The following is a 16248-nucleotide window of genomic DNA, read 5'->3' on the forward strand; positions in this document are numbered from 1 at the left end:
AATTTGCTTTGGTGACCCCTCTCCCCTTTCCTTATCGGTAACTTGGGCTTATCCCAAAGGTTTCCTGGGTTGCTGTTTGTACCTGAGTACCTTGAGATTGTTTTGCAATCCCGTTTTCCTTCAGAAAACTCCGATTTCAGGTAACACTGCCAAATCTCGGGTTTCATTCTGAATCGAAGGGCTTTGAAGCACTTCCTTTTGCAGTGAAGTTGTTTATTTTCAAAAACACGTTTTAGCAGTAGCTTTGGGTTACTGAACCCTAAAACTCAACTGTGAGCCAGAACTCCAAGGTTCTGGGCTTGGCCTAGGGACTTTCTTACTGTAGGACTCTAGACTGGCTCCAGGGCCATCTATGACACGGCAAGAAGTCTTTCAGTCCAGAAGCAGTTCGAGAGGGTTCCAGGGGAATGCACTGCATGGGGCTTCGTTTTCTACAAGGCTAGGACTCCTGTTTTTGGTGATGTCTCATGCAAAAGTATTTGAAAGTTGAACTCCCGACACTCCCACATTTAGCCATAAGGAAAATGAGGGACTGTATTTTCACCAATCTGCAGAGCACTCCATCACTTCGTTACGGTTAACGAAACGAAAGTTAACGAACGGCTTTGGGCTCAGCCTTTTTCAGCCTTCAGGATGAAAAAGAGACCTTCACCACTTCATTCACAATTGCAACTCTGGGTGGGGACATACCCAGGCACCGGACAACAACAGCATCGCCGCCAGGCTCGCTCAAGAAGCAACAGTGATAGGAAGGGTGCCTTATCTGGCATAATGTCTGGCCATCCGGAATGAAGTTCGATCAAAGGTGACCTGCAGGCCAACGACTCTAGACTGAAGCCAAAGGCTAGCATTATGTCCTCCAAAGAGCCCCAACCAGTATACGTGTGGTGCTAAGCGGTAACAAGCGGGAGACGAGGTCTCTAATCTACTGTAGGAAAGCAACTGAGGTAAGCAATGAGTCTTCTCGTTCCTTAACGTGGACAGGGACTGCACAGGTGAGTGAGACAACTGGCACTTGAGGTTCAATTCGGGAGCTACTTCTGGGCACGTGGCAATGACGCGGTCACTTTTTGTGCCTCAGTTTCCTCATCTACAAAATGGGGCCAGAGGAAGAGAGAACACTATTTGACAGCACAGAATGCTCCTCTGTAGCCACTGCAATTGAAAAAATAATCCGAGACTGCTATGTTTTTCAGGGATCTGGGAAGCATTTTGCTTAGGTCTACCAAACAGATAGGAAAACACTGGGCCACTTCTCTCAGATTGTTTTGTAATTGGACGGGGTTCATAATGTATCTTCAAACAAGAGAAAATGGAGCTTTCTGATTGTATCAGTTTGATAACCGTAAGCAGTTCACAGTAAGGTAAGAAGGTACATTTTGGCGGAAGCCAGCGTTGCATTTGATGTATTCTGAACTCAGCTAACAGGCAGCCTTTCAAGCCACGTTATCTGCCCCCACATCTTGACCTAATTTAACAAGTTGCCATGGGAGCCCAGTGAAGGTTGATGCAATTTTCTTATCTTCGGAGGAAGAATGTAACAGTGCAAGAGAATGTGAAAATTCAGTTTCTAACTGATTTCCACACGTACAGTGCAGTAACTAAGACATCACATGAAGAAGTGAAATGCAGTCCTTTGAAGGTGATAGAGACAAAGACCCAAGCTCCCTGTGCGTAATGGCAGGGAAATGACTCTCTTCCCAGCTCGGAGGACGTATACATACACACTTTAGCTGAAGCCAAGTACTGGTGATGGAAACGAACACGGCTCCTCCTGTGTGGCCACACATACTCTGGAGTAACAGAATTTTAAGGGAATGAACAAAAAAGGAGAGAGAAAATAGGTGTGACTTTAACAGGCAATAGAAAGTTTGCCAACACTCATACAACGCTTTCCACTTGCCAAAGACCTCTTCCAAACTTCAGCTCATCTTAACACGTCTGCATAAGGCCAGAGCCCCATCTCTAGGAATCCCAGGCACGTGCACGCCCTGCGGCTGGCGGAGGGGGCTGAACAGGTATGTTCCATCCCCTTCCCCATCCCCTAGAGTGGACCTGAAATGATACGGGACCACAATGAGCGGGCAAGGGCAAGGGAACCACCACAGAGCATTCGTTTGCAGTGTGGACAGATCTCCACCAAGCACTGAGCCCAGGAAAAATGTCCCCAAAATTTGGGCTGCCCCCCCCCCACACGCCTAACGAATCCTGACCTTCACGCAGACCACAGCAAGAAGAAAAAATCTAGTCCAAGTCTAAGGACAATTCTCACTACACGAATTCGACAAGATCATGAACCCTCAAGGGCTACTCCTGGCCCTTATCTGCACTCAACAGTGCTCAGAAACATTTGTTGGAACAACTGGTTTGTTACAACTGAGCTCCCAACCCACACCCCCCATGCTTAATATCATGCCTAGCACTCCTTTGCTTCGTTAACTGATTTAGTGCAATTACATTTGCCCAGATCTCCCACCACCAAGATAAGGATGAACACCTTCCACTTTACTAAAAGTAGAAAAGGGTACAAGGTAAATTTGCCTAAAATCACACAGTGTGGTAGAGCTGGGGGGCAGCCCAGGGGACTTCTGTTTTCTGGGCTATTGTTCTCACCACCATATGAGACAGGGTGAAAAGCTGTATCCCCAGTCATAAAGCAAAACTGGACGGTGAGATGCTTAAAACGTGCTTTTAAATGCAAGCGGCTGCTTTAGTCTTCGAGGCCTTTAACTGACAGTCACCTTCCCTCTTCTTCCACTCACTGGGTGTTATACTCCCTTAGAGAAAGAGAGAGAGAGAGAGAGAGAGAGAGAGAGAGAGAGAGAGAAAAGAAGGAAGAAAGCAAGAGCACCTTTTAAAAACAACCCACTCAGGGGCGCCTGGGTGGCTCAGTTGGTTGAGCGTTCAACTCTTGATTTCAGCCCAGGTCATGATCCCAGGGTGTCGTGGGATTGAGCCCCATGTCAGGTTCTATGCGGAGCGTGGAGCCTGCTCGGGATTCCCTCTCTTTCTCTGCCCCTCCCCCTTCTTGCACACATTCTCTCTTTCTCTAAAATAAAATAATTTAAAAAAATCCATCCAAATCAGGGGTGACGTCAGCCATAACTCAGACCTCCAGAGCACACCTGTATTTCTGCTGAAAGAACTTTCTGATGCTCCTATCTATTTGGCTCTGAGCTGGACTTCCAGGGAAGCCTCGCGGGCAGCCGGCTGATGCTGGGCTATCTCGATGGCAGCTCATGTCTCTAATTTGTATTTCATATTCATTCTGAATTCACAGTTCATCCCTTCCTGTCTCTCCCTGAAACAGGGACACTTGGAAAGATTCTCAGGTAATTCTTTCGAGGTACTAAGATCATCTCAGTCAAAACCCTTTCAGTCACTCTTGTAGACTGTTAGCTCGGCAGGCTTCTCCCACACAGGAAATCCAATAACTAAGACATGTAACACTTTCAGAGGGGTTTCTATTAGAGGCGGAGATCGAGCTGCCACCCCTCCCAGAAACTCCTAGATCTGCGCAACGGCCAGAGATCCCGACCAGAATCTTATCCCATGAAGGGCTCCCACCCTTCCCACCCTCCCAAGCCAAGTTTTCATGATCGCATACCTACCGAAGACAGACTGATGAAAACTGCCACAGGAGAAACATGGACTGTGGATGCTGGTGGTGAGAAGGGTGATTATGCCAGAGAGAATACAGAAACACCTTCAGCGAGGGGAAACTAAGTTCAGGACTTGGTACCGGAAGGTCAGGGTTGAGGCCGAAGAAGGGCTGGCCTTTACATTCGGCAAACGGCAGAGCACGGATCTCCCCGCACCGCGAGAACAGAAGCAAGCGTGACCAGCTAGAGACCCCGCCACCTCCCAAGCCCACACAGTCATGCTGGAGGTTCCTGGGTCTTTCCTTTCTCCTCCTAATTAAGCTGCATGACTCCCCACTCCTTCCTCAGTATCCAACTGGAGTCCGGGGCTTAAAATACCCGGGAGCTGAGACTACAGGAGCCAGCACTCTCATACACCTTGAAAGAGGCTGAGTATATTTTTTGAATATACACCTCGAATACACTTTTCCTCATTCCAGAAGTCATTAATGGAAAGGGGCAAACTTTCTAACAGTCTGCTGTCTGGAGATGGGAGAGGACTCCCTTGGAAAGCAGCACTTTTCCACATGCTAGTGACATTCAAGCAAAGACTGTGGGAAGCTACCATAGAAAGAACAGGGTGCCTTTCTGGGTCCTGACTCTGTATAGACCTTGTTGCTACCTTAAAACACAGAAATAATAATTCCTGGCCACCGCTCCACGCAAGGAACTGCACCAGGAGCTAAATGGAATAGACAGCACGAAAGACACACTCCTGAACTTTAAAGGTGGAGTAAATTTTCTCAGCCTTTGAGTCGTTCTCAAAGGTCAGCTGGCTTCCCTAGTAAGACCCTGAGAGTTCCCTGCTAGAAGAATGAGGATCAAGCCCGCTTTTGAGATCAGCCAGGCACCGCCCTAGAAACACAGGTATGACGATTTGCCTCCATCCACACGAAGGGTGCCCCATGTACACCTGTCCAGGGTGGAGTCAAGTACAAGAGAATGGTGGCCTACACAGCAGAGTAATCAAATCTTAAAATAAGCTCCACTCAAGCAACATAATTTCTAATTCTTAGAAAACACTACAGTCTTCTAGAAAGGATCTGACAGTTAATACATTAACGTCCCTTGGATATTTCACAGATACCCTCTTCAAAAGCCTCCAAGGTTAGGCAGCACGTGGGCTACGACACGTTCAGACAATGAACTGTTTGATTACCCAGATTCTCCATCAAAGCCTAAGCTCTCAATATCCACCTCCCACACCCCATGCTCTTTCTTCATTCACTCGTAGAAGAAAATCAGTAACAGAGCTAAGTGAGAAAAAAAGCAAGGGTTTCCCAACAGAGAGGCCAGGATCTGGACAGCGTAGGGTGACCAAGGGCACTTTTACCATTTGAACGGCCAGCCGATTGAGAACTCCCCTATAGAACAATCTAGAGTGTAAGCCATTCCATGATGCCTCTGAGGAAGAAGTTTTCCCTACCACTCTTGGAAATGATCCCTTGGGATAGAATGACACTGTTTACTTCCAAAAGTCAATGGTTATTCACAGAATGGGGGGACAGATGGATCGGACGTCTTAGAGGCTTGTTCGTCCCAGCTCCCCCTCAAAAAAGAAAGAGGCTGACTTCAGTCTCTAGGGACATGCACACGGTGCCTTCTACTGAACCCACCCATGGCAATAAGCACACAGAGGCGGCTGAGGTGGGGGCAGGGCGCCTACCTGTGTAGCCCGCCAGGGCGGCAGCAGGAATGACAGGCTTGTCCTTGTTGAGGTCAGCACGGTCACGCACATAGTCCTTGAAGGTGCCCTTGGGCTTGTGGTTGGGCAGGGCGGCTGGATAGTCCTCTGAGTCGAAGCTGTCATAGGAGGGGACGCGCTGCAGGCTGTTGAAAGAGGACTGGCTGCTCCAGGACTGGGTGAGGCGGTCACAACTGTCGTAGCTCTCCACGCTCTCAAAAGAGTCCTGGCCTCCGAGCTTACCTGGGGGAAAAGGAGGTGGGAAGAGGGCAGGGGGAGAGGAATTGGGAAAAGACAACTGTAAAAACCCTCTCAGTGACGACGGATTGCTCATCAGACCCGAAGGAGGGATGGAAGAATGGAGAGGCCAGTGGAAACGGAAGCATACGGGTGTCCGGGGGGGGGGGGGTAGGGCGCCTCGCTGGGCCCCATCCGCGAGCCCACCGCCACCGTGTTGTCCTGTGTTACAGCCCCTGGGACAGAGACTCAGCTGCATGTTGCTCTTATCAGTCAGAGGGGCACAGGAGTGTTCAGAACTAGAATTCCAGAGCCAGAAATCCAAGAGCAGAGCATCATACACGGTATTACAGAATTTCTGGCTGACGCAGTAGACTCAACGAAGAGATAAAGAAATCAGAGCAGTGTCAGGCTTAACTCCCTACTCCACATCAGGCCAATGAGATGATTTCAAAAGGCCCAATTTGGCAAAATACTTTGGTCATAAGAAAAAAAAAATTTCCACTAGACTAAGAGCAGATTCACCTTCCTTGACCTTGGAACTGAAGTGTTATTTTTTAGCATTTTTTCCAAATACTATTTTTAAATGAAATACATGCAATGCCTCTATGCCTTCTCAAATACAGAAATAAGTTATGAGATGCTTTTTTCCAAGAGATTAAAAAACAAACAAACAAACAAACAAAAAACACTATCGCTCTTCTATCCATGTTCTTTGTCCTCTCCAAGTACAATTTTGTACTTGGAATTTATACTTCACTGGGGGAGTGTGGCCAATAAAAAACAAAGGAGCTGATTAAAGAGTTAAGGTCCATAGCAATGTCAGAAATCCTTTACTCTAGGAGTTGCTTCAGGCATTCTTAACTGACCACAAGATCATGCAAGTTCATTAATTTCCCAAACCAGGTTACAAACAGCTGCTGTGATTGCATAATAGCTCCTAGAGAAATTTCCATTGGCAAAAATGCCATTAAAAAGGAGACTAACCAAAAAAATAAATAATTTGGAGGAAAATAAATGTATCTAAAAGCTAAAAAGCTCACAGGAATATGTTCTATGTTCTCCTTCCAGACAGTTTTCAGACAACCTAACCTAAACTAAATCCCGGGAGACTAAATGGCCATCTCGATTCAGCACTAGCCAAGAGGCAAAAGGATGTGACAAATGTATATGCAGAAATACTACGTCAACTCTCAGTTGTTCAGAGGTGGCTGGTCTACTAGAAAGCTTAAAGCCCAGAGTAAGATTGGCCTATACAAGCTAATACTGGTGGGTTTCTGGTGTATTCTCCCCTTCATAATAGTGGGGGTTGTGGTTAGCACAGTGTAATTCAAATATTTAATTATGGTATCCAAACTGAAACTAAATATATACTAATTGGGAAGGAAGATATGTTGCTCATAAAATTTAAACAAACAACCACAAAATCCAAGATAAAAGGTATTCACCTAAATATATACTTTTTTGTAAAGCCACTGTTACAGATTTCCTGAGCCCCTTATCCCCTCCAATACTGCTTTACCTACTTAATCTCATTCCTTCCTCAAATCATCCATTCGAAAGGTAGTTATTTACCTACTTAATCTCATTCCTTCCTCAAATCATCCATTCGAAGAAGAGTAATCTCCAGAAGTCAAACCAAAGAGCTCCATGGGTTACTGGCTCTGCCTACCCAGTCCACTGGCACATTTGCAAGTCTTTATTATTATGACAAATGAAAGAATTGTCTTTTCCAGAAAATTCACATTACAAGACTCAAGAAAACAGCCTACAATGCGAATGCAATAGCCTCTTTTGAACAGAACAGGAAATTTTGCGGTGTCTCATAAAAAGGTGTTGACTAAGACCAGCTCTCCATCTTAATGGTCATTCAATTTCTCTGTGAGACAAACACACCGATAGAAAGCCGAAGAAAGAGAATTTTTCATGAAGAACACCCCACCCGAGTCGCCAGTATTTAGGTGGTATTGATACGTAAATCTCTCTGAGCCGATCCTACCTCCGTTTATTTGGAGGCCGCGGAGAATGGAATTTCCACAAGCAGGAGAGCTGAGTTTCCAAGGAGCCCCAATAAGCAAGGGCACTAAACTAGGCCATAACCACCCTCTGGCAGCCTCTCAAACATGAGCCAAATGTAACTCAGTGGAGAGTTGTGGTTTATGGCAGTAGGCTGCTTTCTTTTAGCTCTATTTCACAATCCTGGAGCTGGGAACCTTCGTTTACGGGTATTTTCTCCAAAAATGGGTTGAATCCAACTGGATTAGGCACTCAGTTATGCTACTGTGCTCATGCAGGGAAGCATGTGCTCTCGAAGACGTCCACTGGCAAGCTTCTCGGAGAAATGGCTCAGAGCAAGTTCCGTCCAAAGCTATCGGACTCCACCAAAGAGACCTCAGAGCACTCTGAACAGTGGATGGGGTAGCCCCACAGCAACCCGCTGCACAGACTAACACAAAGACAGTACTCAGAGTCCAAATAAGTGGGACACAGAAGCACTTTGTATACTATAATGCTGTACACGAATACCACGATTATTACTACTAATAATCCGCTAACAGTGATGCATTCATTCGAACCAATCACACCATGGCCGTTTCCATCAGCCCCTGGAAGATGTCATGTTTGCGGAACTTCTCAACTGCAAAAAAGCAGCCGTGAGCAAAATGGTCTTCCTCCCCAGTTCGTGTGGTCAGTCTGTCGTAAGGGAAGGAGAATGAGGCCAGAGAGAAACACCTCACGCCCCTTCGTCCGGGTCACTCTCTGGTCCACAGTCACTGACCGTGGGGTCAGAAGGATGCTGGGGCCCAAAACCAAGAACGAGAGAAGGAGGGGGAGAAGGGACAATCACACAAACGCAAAGCCAGACGCAATTTAAAAACAGCGTGACGGCAGAGCTACCCGAAGTTATGCCACGGCAGAGCCCAGCCCTCACGCTCGGCCTCATCGCATATATGTACAGAAAGCCCCATGAGAAAGAGTTCTACTGCTTTGACCTGCCTGGAAAAAAAAAAAAAAAAAAGCCCACACAAAACACATGTGTGTATATGTATTTAAATAGACATGCATCCAAAAATAAAAAAAATAAAAAAAAAAGAGTCAGAAAGGGGAAGGCAAAACTGGTTCCACCCATCCCCTTCGGTCTGAAACACAAACACCCTGGGGCCCTAAGACGGAAGATTACAGGTTCAGATTTTGCTAGGGACTTTCCCTCTGCAGGGCCTACTGCCTACCCTAAGTGCCTGCTGGGAGGAAGTGTAAGCCTCACACTCAAAGAAGATGACAATGTGTATGGCCCCTGGTGCCTGTAGAATGATTCTTCAAAGTGAAGATGTCTTTGGGCTCCCCTCTGAGAGGCTCAGAAGAGGCAGCAGAGGGATTCATCACTGAGCAGAAATCACTCCCAGGCCAGCCCAGCCTGTCTTCTGTGGCCGAAGCGCTCAGAGCACCAGCTCGAGGAGCTTTCTCCTGTTCCTCTTCCTGTTTGTAATTTTTCTCCATTTATCCATTGGAAGAAGAGTCTTTTTTTTTTTTTTTCCAACTTTCTAGAAATCAGCTCATTCTTCCTCGACGAACAAATATCTCCTGACAGAAGACTACTTTTCTCAGAAACAAAACAATCTGGACACTTCACGAGGTGGGCGTGTGCCTCTGAGTGTTGATGTCCTGATCTTAAATTCGGGTGTGCTTGACCTTTCTTTGCTTTATAAAGTCAGTCAGCTCTATTTTGAAACATTTACTTCCCTGTCAGTGAATGTTTTATCATTGTCCTAAGAGTCGTGTCAACAAGAGTACCTTCTTTTGGAAGCCTCTGGCCACCTTGTTCCCTGGTCCTCTAGCTAAATATTACACATTTCCACCACACTGCTGATGACCGATTCCAAATAATCCACTGGTTTACCATCTTGTGTCTTCCCAAACCAAAGAAGTCACCGGAGGCTAGAGAGCCCAGGCGAAGCAGAGGTCATTCAGATACCAAGCCAGGGTCTACGGTCTGATGCAGAAATACTCTAGGAGGAACACTAGGGCACATGTGGAGTTCAGGGCTTTCCAGGAGGGTCACCTGAACCATTTTTAACTGGTTGTGTCTTCTTGAAGCCAAATTCTCCCAAAGAAGATAAATCATACCTTTAAAAACCACCACACTCAACCAGTTGTTATTTAATAAAATATCTTACCCGAGTAAGAAATGTGACTGGTCACCATGCCAATTCCAGCATGGACACCATGGTCTTTGTCACGATGGTGGACCTGGCTAAAATTCCAGGTTGGAAAGCCCTTAATATCTACCTATTCTTGGGACCTGGAAAAGTCACAAAGTTAGGTAATTTCTCGGAAACCCAAGAGCCTCTAGAGAAGAAATCGGACCTACCACGACTGGTCCTCCCCATGCACATGTTGTCTGGGGTTACAACTTCTTGTTTGATGGCGAAGTAGTCCGTCTGCAAAGTGTCTGTCTGCAGAGGGTCCCGGAGAATGACCGAGGGGTAGTCGTTCTCATACTTGAGGGAGAGGAGTTCCTCTGAGCTGATGGGATGGAGAGTCTGGTAGGACTCTGTAATGAAGCTAGGCTCTGAGAACTCCGAGGGAGGAACGCACTGAGCATGCTCGATACCATAACCTGGAAACAGAGAGCGTGTGCCATTGGAGAGAGGGCCAATTTGCACCTAAAATAAGCACATCTTCACCATTTACAATAGCCCCACAAGCTGAAAACAAGCTTACTACCTTAGAGATTGAAAGGAACATATTTTAAGTCAGGAGGGCCTGGGTGTTTAACCTTGCTCTACTACTGAACAAGATACTTCCTTGACAAGATACTTCCCTTTTCTGGCTTAATTTACACATCTCTAAAATGGGGATGATTGCAATCTTCCTCAGAGCGTTGTGATAAAGATCAAAGGAGAGGGGCACCTGGGTGGCTCAGTCAGTTAAGCATCTGACTTAAGCTCAGGTCACGATCTCGCGGTCCATGAGTTCGAGCCCCGCATCGGGCTCTGGGCTGATGGCTCAGAGCCTGGAGCCTGCTTCCGATTCTGGGTCTCCCTCTCTCTCTGCCCCTCCCCCGTTCATGCTCTGTCTCTCTCTGTCCCAAAAATAAAAAAATAAAATAAAAAAAAAATAAAATAAAAAAAAAAAAGATCAAAGGAGAGTGTATGTGTAAACTGCCTACCAACACTTGCCATCTTGGAGTGAATACCACTGTTGTTATTAGAATAAAAATCATAATCAACCGGTAAAATGAAAACAACCTACTCAAGACTCCCTTCCAAAGCAAGGCCATCAGATAAGAACAGCCCTACCCTAATTCTCTTCTTCTGGCCACCTCTCCAGTATGGTTGGGTTGTCATATCTGCCAGTAAAAGGGAAAGAGAAAGGGCCACAGCCATATCTCTAACCCAACCCTCTGATGGCCAGCATGGTGCACGGGATCAAATAAGGTCAAAGTTCAGGGGTCAAGTTGTAGTCTCTCTGCATGACTTTTATGCTGAAGATATCAGGGAGAGAGATCCTGGCGTGGAGGAGTTCGCAGGTTAATAAAAACATCAACATGTAAATAGGTTGAAGCCTTGTGCCTTGTGGGAATAACAAAATAAATAACATAGAGGCTACAGTTAAGAAAATATTCTTTTCCACAGAATTACCACAAAGGAGCCTGAGATCATCTGGGACAGGAATCCTTTCCTAGGTCCCATCATAGGAAGAAAAAAACCACAGGAGACGAGTGAAAGGCGAACTTACTAATGAAGTAATCCGAGGTATAGCGGGATTCTGGATAGGTAGGGTTCACTCCATTAACTTGATATGGTTTCACATCCTCTGTAACAGACAGGGCGAGGAACAAAACAAAGAGGTCAACGCGCAAGTAACGTTTGGCCTAAAAGGACCTTGGACACAAGGACTGCAATGATCTCAGTCCCTCTTCTAAGAAATCTGCATGTTCATTAACTGAGCTGGTGTCTGAGTCTACCCTGACTGGGGCCTTGTCTAGAAATGAGATCACAAAAGTATGGCTAAGTCTATTATTTCAGTAGCTGCAAAATGGTATTTAATATCTTGGAAAGAACACCAGTGAGTAATCTCCAAGGGCTGGGAAGGCATTCCACCCTCATTCTAATGGACGCGTGTACCACATTACCATCGGAGGCTTGGGAAGGTACCAGCCCAACACTCAGGCTGATGCGTTCCAAAACTTTTTGGAAACATATTACAATCTTTAGGTAGGTGGATTTTAACTTCTTCTAACAGAAGTCTGGTTTTTGTGTTGTGTTTTCTCGATCGCCCCACATTTCAAGTGTGGGCCCAGAGGAGAACAGGACACCGGTAAGGTGACTCTTTGGTGGATATGGCAGGGCTTGTACAAAGAGAGAAAACAGTTATCACCAACTGCTGCTGGTGACCTGGTGCTAACTCCCCTCGGAAGGAGAAAGGAATGTAGGCGAATTAACTAAGCACAGACAAGGTCTCCGCTGAACGAAGGTAAATTCAGGATCCTCTCATTACCCTGGAATCCAGTGCCGTGACCTCAGCCATTGTATGGAGGGGTCTGATTCCGTTTCACAGTAAGAATCAGACATAAAGAGGGAGTATTGGTTTGGGTTTTTTCCTCAGATACCTGATAGCTTGTTGGGATCAGAGACTGCTGGGAAAACAAGTTTATGCCTGCACCGAAAAAACAGTTCCCAGTCGAGATAAAAATGATTAAACTCTGCTTTAGCAGCTTATCAGATTGAAACATCCCTGTACCTTTGGCCTTCCACCCCACCCCAAACAGCTATGTTCTGTTGCTCTAGTTTAATTACAGAACAAAAGCCATAGCCTCCACGCAAACACGCTGCTCAGCTCTTCAAGGATCTGACGGGAGATGGTTCTTTACTGCCTCTCCCAGTAGAAAATGGGTAGGACGAGAGGACTCGTGTTCGCAAACATCTTCAATTATTTCCCCATCTGCCTAAATTCTATTCCATTATGCCTTGGCGGGGAGCGAGTAAGTTACACCTGTCTCAGGGACCCAGAGGCTCCCGCAGGAGTCCACATTATTATACAAAGAAGGCAGGGCAGGAAGTTCAATCAAAGAAGACCTACGTTTAAGGAAATGAGCGATCTAGAGGAAACCACCTAATCTGCCCTCATTTTACAGATGAGGACACCAACGGCACCCGCACTACTCTTCCCATCTCACGGGGCTGTTTTGAGAATCCAGAGACAACACGTATTTGAAAGCACTCCGGGAACAAGGAGGTGCTGCGCAGTTATTAACGACAGCTGTGATCACAAACGCTCCAGAAACACCTGGCGGCTCCATGGAGCTCAAGAGAGGGAAACAGCGTATCAGTAGAATATATTTGGGTTACACGGTCTGGTAGAATCCACCTTTGTGTTTATATGCCAATGGTTACATCAGATCTGTTATGATCCTGCCCCATCTCTTCCCTTTATAAACAGGTCACTCGTGTCAACACGTAGGAGTGGGTGTTTGTGCAGTCACAGGGACATGTCGGGGTTTCGGGAAGCCTGTGCCCGGCCGTCCTCAGGCCTCAGGCGTGGTAGCCGCAGCGAGATTCACCTAGTTCTTGACTGCGTTTATTTATTTATTTTCCGGCAGAGGCGGAGGAGAAGGAAGATAACACCTCTGGGCCCAGAGGAATCTAATTTGGGGCTCTCCTGAGCATCGCGGAGTGGAAAATCTCCTCGAACAAAGGAAGGTATTATATGGAATAAAAGTTCTAATCCGGAGCTCTGCTCCCCGCCCCCAGCGTCTGCGCCACGGGCTGGAGCTGGTGACCACAGGGAAAGGGTGGGCCTGGGTCAGAGAGGCCACCGGGCTTCTAGGCTTACAGTCAGCTGGAGGGCACCGCTGACTGCTGGTAACTGCAATTTATTTTAAGAAGAAATTCAGAAAAATAAGTGCAAAAACACCCAAGTTTGCCGCCTGCTGCTGTTTCTATACTCAGCCAGGACTGTGGTACATGAGTCACTTGGTCCAAAAAGGTTGGAAGAGGCTCGTAGGGGAGGCCATGTCATTACAAGGTTGCAACATGGTATCCTGACCTGACCCCGGTGTCTGTTCTGGATGACAAAGGTATACCACACCGCTGTAACCCCAACCCCGTTACTGGGCAGGGAAGCCGGTCTTACTAGTTAGCTCCGAGCATCGAAGCTTTCTTGCGGGATGTGGACAGGTACCACACTGCCATGAATCAAGGGAATGGGTACGAAGACTGCCAGGCAAAAAAGAAAAAACAAAAAAAAACAAAAAAACAACTATCTGTCTTGGAGCTGGCCGAAGACACTGCTCGAAGAGAACATGAGTTTGAGATACGGACGGAGATGAGAATTTTGCATCGCAAGAAGCGTCCAGAGTGCAATCTTGTGAAATATTACAATCTGGACCCCTAATACACAGGAGAAAGAGAAACTAACATTTACTAAGCACCTGCCACACGCCAGCCTGACATGCCTCCACAGCGCGTATTAAGACCTCGAGGGGACACCCACACATCATGGCATCGATGTCCCACCATTGGGTGTGTTCCACCCGGCCTCCACACCGTTACCTTTCTGCAGGATCTCGAGATGTTCCCACAGAATGTCCCCGACGAAGTCCGGGGCCAGCTCGAGAAAGCAGTCTTTCCCTAGCGCACAGAGAGCTGCTCCATTCATACAGAACTTCTGGAAGTCCACACCTTTCAGGCTGAACTCATTCACAGCCCACATCACCCAGTCCCGCACATGGGTTTCTGTCCACTGCCGGGGGTCTGAGGAAAGAGAGCAAAGGGAGATCCAGCAGGTCACGTTTTACCTCTTGCCCATGCCCCAGACAGGACATTAAAGGATCTGAATGTACTGAGGATGCTCTCTCATTTACAGATTTAGGAAGCACCCGCCTATAAAGGCATGTTGTGGGGCACCTTTTATAATACTCCCCCCCAACACTCAACATCCCCAACTTCTCTATCTCGCCAGTTAGGAGATCACTATCATCGACCAAAAAGTAATACATGAGTATTCTCCACCCTTCATTAAAAAATTCACGAAGCTCCTCTCTCACTGCCTTATTTTCATTAGGGTGTTTTTTTTTTTTTTTTAAGTCCAGGACAAAGGAACAAAATGGCTTCTTTAATAGCAATAATGACAGTCAAGTCCGTTCTAGAGATTGCACTCACCTGCTCCTGCTCTTCACCGTTATAACTGACTTGAGGCATTATCATTAATCATTTTTACCTTGGCTAATTACAACTAGTAATAATCATAGCAACTAGTAACAGTAAGTCAAACGGTATTTGCTAATAACGATATCATCAGGTGCCTGTGTTCATCACACCAGACATCCTGCAAGGCTGGAACAGCATCAGAGAACAGACAATACATACTCTTCCTACGTGGCCTGAGGTGGAATGTGAGTACATCAGCGTGGCCCTCACAGGGTTCAGAGGGCGGCAGGCTGTGGTGCTCACACCACACCTGCTGTCAAGGTCACCCCCTTCAATCTAGCAGATGACTTTATGAGATGCGGGCAAGCCAGTGGTCAGAATTCCCTTTGTGAATATTCTGCTTTATGTTCTTGATAAGATGCTGGACATTGCTGTCAGCTGAGGTTTGTGGGAAAGTAGGACATACACGAGAGAAGGTTTGGAGACGCCTTCACAGAATCTAACATGGGGGTCTGACTGGGCTGGAAGCAATAGACAGTGTTACCCTTACTCAACAGAAAAGTATTCTTTCTGCTCTCAATTGTTCGGGAAATGTTGCTTGCTGAAGGCTTAAGTGTTCTCCAGTCATTTGTCCTTTCTGACAACTCCAGTCCCCTTACATTCCTAAATAAACCTTTTCAGATGAGAACACCCAAGTATAAACACATTTCACCAAAGTACATGGAAAAGAAAAGAGCGATCAGTTAAATTCCAAGGAATGTAGCTCGCTGAGTTCATCCAATGATGGCCCAGAATGACTTGAAGACTGTGTTTTCCAAGCTTGTCTGTGCTTTGGAATTGCCTGAGAGGCTTCAAAAATACTGATGCCACAAGGAATTGCATGTTAATGGGTCTGAGACACGGCCCCCGGCTAGGGATTCTTTGAAGATCCTGAATCTCATGTGCAAATAAGTTTGGGAACCACTGTCCTAAGACCAAGATGGCAGTTGTCAAACCCGGCAGATGGGGAAACATTAGCATGGAAGCACCGACCAAAGTATGATTAGCAATCATGTCTATCTCACTCTATAGGTGAGAAAACTGACCTCACCTAAAGGCCTGATCCCATCTCTTTTTCTATCAACAACATACCTTTGGGAATTCCCAGTCGTTGCTGTTCTTTAGAGAAACCACTGAAAGTAGCTTTCAACGCTTGAGACATCATTTCTTTGCTGCTTGGAGTTAACAGTGGGACATCAGCACATTCCATATCTGGAAGAAAAAAAAAAATACCCTATGAACAATAAAAACAACACGGGCGGGGCGCCTGGGTGGCGCAGTCGGTTGGGCGTCCGACTTCAGCCAGGTCATGATCTCGCGGTCTGTGAGTTCGAGCCCCGCGTCGGGCTCTGGGCTGATGGCTCGGAGCCTGGAGCCTGTTTCCGATTCTGTGTCTCCCTCTCTCTCTGCCCCTCCCCCGTTCATGCTCTGTCTCTCTCTGTCCCAAAAATAAATAAACGTTGAAAAAAAAAAATTAAAAAAAAAAAAAAAAAAA

General features: G+C 46.5%; 1 protein-coding gene across 6 annotated transcripts in view; it reads right to left on the minus strand.

The window, feature by feature from the left end:
* ETS1 (ETS proto-oncogene 1, transcription factor) overlaps positions 1–16248 on the minus strand; it is a 130648-nt gene that overhangs the window by 14939 nt on the left and 99461 nt on the right. For 4 of the 6 annotated variants that reach the window (XM_040483506.1, XM_040483507.1, XM_040483508.1 and 1 more), the window contains 5 exons: positions 15846–15965; positions 14118–14318; positions 11302–11379; positions 9932–10180; positions 5308–5568 (listed from right to left, as the gene is read on the minus strand). In XM_040483506.1, coding sequence (XP_040339440.1) covers positions 5308–5568; positions 9932–10180; positions 11302–11379; positions 14118–14318; positions 15846–15965 — 909 coding nt within the window. The remainder of the gene's footprint in view (positions 1–5307; positions 5569–9931; positions 10181–11301; positions 11380–14117; positions 14319–15845; positions 15966–16248) is intronic. The other 2 variants (XM_040483510.1, XM_040483511.1) reach the window with 1 other exon arrangement.

This window comes from Herpailurus yagouaroundi, unplaced genomic scaffold (assembly GCF_014898765.1).
Source record: "Herpailurus yagouaroundi ecotype Mexico unplaced genomic scaffold, PumYag 161, whole genome shotgun sequence".
Lineage (NCBI taxonomy): Eukaryota > Metazoa > Chordata > Mammalia > Carnivora > Felidae > Herpailurus > Herpailurus yagouaroundi.